The 6,379-nt window shown below is 38.9% G+C and overlaps 1 protein-coding gene across 1 annotated transcript; it reads right to left on the bottom strand.

Moving 5' to 3' along the window:
• Positions 1–870: 870 nt before the first annotated feature.
• Positions 871–3,270, bottom strand: LOC145502293 (uncharacterized). The gene has a single exon (XM_081481548.1). It carries the CDS (start codon positions 2,597–2,599, stop codon positions 1,493–1,495), a length of 1,107 nt encoding a protein of 368 aa, XP_081337674.1. The 5' UTR covers positions 2,600–3,270; the 3' UTR covers positions 871–1,492.
• Between the last annotated feature and the right edge of the window lie 3,109 nt (positions 3,271–6,379).

Genomic DNA, 6,379 nt, shown 5'->3' on the forward strand with positions numbered 1-6,379 from the left:
CGAAAGAAGTGTAGAGGGAAACACATGACGCAGTCAAGTGTTTTTCCCTACTTCTTGAGTGCTCTACCGCTTCCTAAGTGCTTTACAACAGGACAGAGCACAGTCGAGGCTTCTTTATTTGTTTTATGAAAAAGAATTCATTAATTTTCCCAGGCATTCGGCTGAATTTTCAAACCAAACTTTTTTCTTCCAAACTAGTAAAAGTGGCGTCACCGTGCGTCTGTTTTCTGATAAAGCACACTGTTTCAGCCAAACAAATTAAAGCGCGCGTTATATGGAAACTTTATTATAACATGCGTTATTTTGTATTACTGAGATAGCAACAATACATTTTTTGCAAGGGTTGCAGCATTTTGTGATGACACCTAGTCTACGTACTTTGTAATAACGTGGTGACGCAAATTGTCAAAATGTTTCATCAAGTGATTGTTTTTATGAGACACTCGGATTGGGCTGGAATTCCCCTGTCCCCCGCCTTCAACAGCAACCTGATTCTTTTTCCATTTCTAAATTTTCTTTGCCGTTATTGTAATTTAATCGATGTAAGATTTGTAAATAGCGCAAATGATAAAAGTATGAATGTGAATCTGATATAGTATGTCAAAATGTTGTTTCCTAGACCTGGTACACATCTTCAGTGAATAAGCTATATTTTTTATATGACTGATCGCACGTATAGTTCGTAATCAATCCAAGAGGTGTGAAAAAGTTATTAAAAAGTTATAAAAATTATTTTATTTTCACATATATCATCAAAGCTTCGCAGTGCAGCATTTATAACAACATCCACTAGGAGATAGTTTCATTATAGACTTATTTTAATAATTATTGCTATTTTACACCTAGGCAGTCACTAGTTAATCACTTAAAGCGTAATGAATAGTTTCATCACTTTATTTTCTTTCTTTACAGACAGTTTACCGTTTTTAAATCTGACCAGCCAATTTCTTTGATATGTATGATTTTGCTGCAAACTGAACTTTTTTTATGCATACATTACCAATCCTACATGTACCCGTGGAAAAAGAATTTATTCTGGAATTACTTTCAGTACATAATTTCTTGACCTAAAACCTATTCATTCGATCAGCTGTGTGTTGCCAAACGGATATTTTTCTCTTTACGCAACAAACATGGTGCCGAACAACAAGTGTGTCGCCATATGAAAAAATTACACGTAAATAAAATCAATCGATAGATGGATCAGTCAATCAATCGGAAAATAATAAACAGATGGATATATGAATTTGCAGTGCGCATCCCCCTGACCAAGATACACTTTGACCACTGTTTCCAATTGGAATTTTTAAAAGTGTTGGTTTTTGCGGACGGAGGAAAACTGGATAAACCGGAGAAAAATAATTGGAACGAGGCGTTTACCAACAACAAACGCAACCCACAAATTGCACCAAGCTAGAATCGAACCCGGGCCACATTGGTGGGAGGCGAGCGCTCTCACCACTGCGCCAGCCCTGCTGAATTTATTGTCTTTCTATTCACTGTCGATTTTTCTGACATCCAAAGTCATCACTGTTTCAAGTGATCGGCTAGTCATTGACTCTTCTAATCTTCTTTCATATCTCGACTTACGCCTGCACTTCTCTAGTGCGGGGAAAATAACCCTGAGGGCCTCCCTGTACTTTGGCAAACGCCAAGCGTAAACAAATGGATCTAACATGAACTTCAGGTAAAGAATATTATCAATGAAAAGATTAACGGTGGACAACTGTACTGTTTCTTCAGCCGGGAGCCAGAAGTTCCTAATCAACCAAAATATAGCTGAAGGCTGTGAACAGAAGACGAGTATGGCAATCAAAACACAGTTAATTTTCACAAACTTTTGGTGGACGCGATTGCCTTGGGTTTCTTTCGGTGCCCGCTGAATGTGACTCTCACTCGAAAGCATTTTTGAAGCGGCCATTTTCCGTTTGAAAGTGTAATGTAAAAGAACGTAACAGGCAATTGTGGCATAGGGAATGAAAAAATTGTGTAGAAGAACGTCGATCTTTTTGAGCACGTCAACGGGTAATCCCCAATATTTGGACACCCAAAACAAAGTACAGTATAGGTATAAACTAACAACACAAATTACTACTTTTCGTGAAGTCGCCATGCGTGCATATTTCAGTGGAGAGGACACGATAACGAACTGTGTAGCGGTGAACGCAAACACTATCAGAAATGAAATAGTCATAGTTATGGCTGCTTGAGTTTGGCCCAAGTCAAGAAAGATTTCATAGCAGTAAATAAGTCCCTGTTCTGGACTTCGGAGATAAAAGAAGATGAAGCAGCTGGAGGTCAAAGGCAGGTGGATGAGCGCGGTTAACAAATCGCTTATCGCCAGGCCAATGAGAAAATACGAAGTTGGGTTCTTGAAAGTCTTCAGTGGATCGACTATCACGACCAACAGGAGCAAGGCGTTGGCTACAATAGTGATAAACGACAACAAGATCATGTATATGGCAGAACCAAAAAGGAACTTAGCGAACTCCTCGTGGGCGTCTGAGAAAATCTCCGGCCCTGTTGGACTTGTTCCGCAGGCGCTAGCATTGTTTACTGTTATGTTATCAGTGATATTGCAGCTGCTTGAAAAATTCATTTGAATGCCAAACCCAAAAGGTCCAGTTACTTAACAAACCAACAGTGTCAAAATTTAGCAAACCTGGCTTGATCCGTGGAATGAAGGTAGAACTATTCCCTTCTTCCCCTGCTAATCTTAACAAGTACCAATCGTTCAGTCCCAGTGTTAAGGCCAATTTCCAAAGTTTATGCTGCAACACTATATCACCAACGATGGAAGATAACGTTCGGTGTAAGACTGAACAGCTCGCGTCCCTTGAAATTGGAATATTCTCTTTGATTACCAAGTGAATCGAACCTTCATAACAGCAAGACGCAAAGTATGTGAGCTGATGGAGTGTAATAGCGCGATTTTAAATAGCATCGTACTCACATTTTCTAAGAAATTCCCACGCACTTTACACTACTTTGTACCTGTGGGGTTGCTAAGCAAAAATTTAAACCAATAAAGTTGAATACACTGGCAAGTGTAAAATCCGCGGGAGACCTACAGGCATAACGGAGACGCAATTTAATATAGCCGTATAAGCAAGATTATTTCTTATTTCTTGACGCATCTTTTGGCGGCTTTCCTTTTAATGTTAGGACCATTTTCTTACCGCAATGTTTGTTTTAGTGTAATTGTAGCCGCTCTTTATTTAATTTTCAGTTTTTAACAAAGTGATTTTAGTACATTATTTTATTCTAACGATTTTGTCGTCGATGAATAAATTAAATTAAACAAATTGACACAGGAGTGTAAACAAGTACTCAGCTGGAATTAAATAAATTATATATGACTGAGAAAATTGCTTCATTCTGATTGGTTGAGGGCATATCGTGAACCATATCTAGTTAAAGTTTTAATAGTTATTACGACTCAATCTTACAGTTCCGCATGTCGAAAACGAGCCATGAAGACGAAATCCCACGCATGTTTTATCTAAAGCATGCCGATCGCGTCCAGACAAACTGGAGCTTTTGATGGCGACATGACGACTAGCCGGGTGCTCACGCGCTATGTGGTTTTGTAGAAGATAAGATCTTCGTTGACTTTTGCGCGTAGCTTCTTTGATTTGAAATTTCTGCATGATTTTAATTAGACGTCCATAGATAGGATTACCTCTCTGCTCTCAGGATTCCCGTGACCATCACTCAGCGATGATCTTCCGATGGCAAACTCCGAATATTGCTTATAATATTAACGCTTACTTGGCCTTGAAAGGTCTTGAAAATTTCCTTTGTGACAGCATTCGGCAAATCTCGTTGGTGAACATCTTCCGGCAGGCCACACAAATAGCAGACTTGCCGCGGGAATCTTCCCACCAAGGACGTTAACCCATACCAGCAACACGATTGGCTGACTAAAGTCACGTGGAACCTAGCACACGCCATCCCGCGAGTTGGAGAAAACCTTTGAGAAAGTTTGAGAGCTTCTTCGAGGGGCCTTCTTCGAGTGCTGCTAAAAAAATCCACCTCAGAAAAGAGCTGAAAAATTGTTTGTTTGCCTAGTTTGTTTACTTCGAAGCTTCAGCAAGGACATTTCTGCAGGGAAAAGGTGTTTTGTTGAAGTTGTTGTAAGCTTAAATTGCGTACCAGCGCGGTGAGCGTCAAACCTTGGGGGTAAGTTGTGCGAGGAATTTCACGGAGACTTCTTCAAGCTAGCCTCGATGGAACTGTGTGCATATACGCTGAACAATTTTACCAGACTCCAAAACCTGGACTTCGGATGAAGATAACAATTTTTAATGAAAGCCATTCACACTGGGGTGAAGTTGTACTTGTTACCGCTTAAAGTAGGCAATTATTGTCGGACTTTAATAGTTTTGACTTGACAAGGCTCGAAATGTCTTCCATGAAAACTACGAACGCAAATTTGCTTCTTCACGGCTTCAACTGATTAAGTTTGTTAGATCATGTTATCTTCTTCGCTTGAGTAAAAGGTTAGTTTCCCTTTCGTTGTTATTTCAGTAATGATTTTCTTTTACTAAGAATTTTGTTACGTAGAGATATAATGTTGAGCACCAGAATATTCACATTTCTTTCAGCGTAAAACGTATCATGCCAATTTATGTACTGAGCTTTGGTGTTTTATCTTCTTGCGAAGCAAAAAACTGACTAAATTTTTCTGTTAGCTAATTAATTAAATGTTATTGTTTTAAGTCTGTTTATCGGTCTGTTTTTTTCGCTATCCAGCTGTTTTTAAACTTCAAACTTTGCAGCATGAATATTTCACTTCCGGTTACTTACGTCAGTCTGAGCGCGGAAAATACAAGCAACTCAGTAACTTCCAAATTCGCTCATATTTTATATGTTTTTCTTTGTGTTTCAGAAAATGCAAAGTAAAAAAAGTACAAGCAGAGACAAAATAAGAAAAAGACAGAAAAACAAGAGCAATAGAAAGAAACAAACTAACTCCGTGTGGCTTTGTTTGATCTTACCGAAGTGCGCTGGTAGTGTAAATTGCGCACGCGCTGATAGAGTAACTTCCAATATATATCGGCCGCACTTCCGGTTTCTTTAAATGCTAAAGGAAACGCGGTTTTTCATTAAATCCAGCCTTTTTCAACGGATTTCGATCAAAGCCAACGTTGGAAAGATAGCTATGCATTCCTTTTTCAAAATTACGCTTTTTTCAGAAAATTACGAATTTCGTAATATGTTGAAATTCTCTCAAAATCTGACCTTTTAGAAATGAAACAAGATCTATGCATAGCGTAATGAGGATTTAAATTAAAACATTAAATCAATGAAAACAATCTCGATAAAGTAATTTGCCTGGGAGCCTTTGCGTTTTATTCAGTATTAGTCACATGACAATGGGCGTGGCCTCATGACGTCATCACTAGTGTTACTAATCATGAAAATGTTAAAACACATGAAATAACTCTGAACTAAATAAAAATGACGAGGTTATATGAGAATAAATTTTCCTTAGCAACGGCTCGAAAAGATCGGTTAATGGGTCCTTAAATCGTTGACACCATTTTTCTGTGTCACAGACATCTTTAAAAACGAATTTAAGTAGCATTAAATCGAACCGCCGTACGGCTATATGTGTAAGTTTTTAAATTAAATTTTGTCTGCATTTTAACTACTCTCAAGCACGTAAACACTTAAAAGCTTAACCTTTATTTAAGAGACGATAGCTCCAAAACATGTCTAAAATTTTGCGGATATTCCCGCAGTCAATCTCGCCAAGAATTTCGCTTCCAGCCGCAAATATTGGCGAAATTCCCGGCAAGATCGCGCTAGATTTTGGCCGCCGGGATTTTGCTTCTCGAGATTCGCATTTACAATCCCAACGACATTTGGGCCCCATTTTGCTTCCCAGCGAGAATCTCGGCGAGATTCGCGGCAGGATCCTCGCGACATTTTCGAGGTCGGTAATTTCGCTTCCCGGCGAGCATCTCGCCGGCATCCCACCGGGATTCAAGCCGGGACTAAAAATCCCGGCGGGATCTCCGCCGATATCGCGGCAAGATCCCGCCAAGATTCCGGTCCTTGTTTTACAGGGTTACAATCATCTCATTACAATCCAATAATTTGAGAGTTACAATAATCTCATTAAAATCCAATAATATGTGGGTACAATCATCTCATTCACAATCCAATAATTTGTGGGTTACAATATACTCATTACAATCCAAGACTTTCTGGGTTACAATCATCTCATTACAATCCAAGAATTTTTGGGTTACAATCGTCTCATTAGAATCCAATTATTTGTGGGTTACAATTATCTTATTCACAATCCAATAATTTTGGCTTAGAATCATCTCATTACAATCCAAAAAATTTGTGGGTCACAATCATCTCA

The sequence above is a fragment of the Orbicella franksi genome, chromosome 11 (genome assembly GCF_964199315.1).
Source record: "Orbicella franksi chromosome 11, jaOrbFran1.1, whole genome shotgun sequence".
NCBI lineage: Eukaryota > Metazoa > Cnidaria > Anthozoa > Scleractinia > Merulinidae > Orbicella > Orbicella franksi.

Excerpts from the sequence above, each read along its gene's own strand:
- LOC145502293 (XM_081481548.1), bottom strand. The coding sequence starts at position 2,599 with ATGAATTTTTCAAGCAGCTGCAATATCACTGATAACATAACAGTAAAC.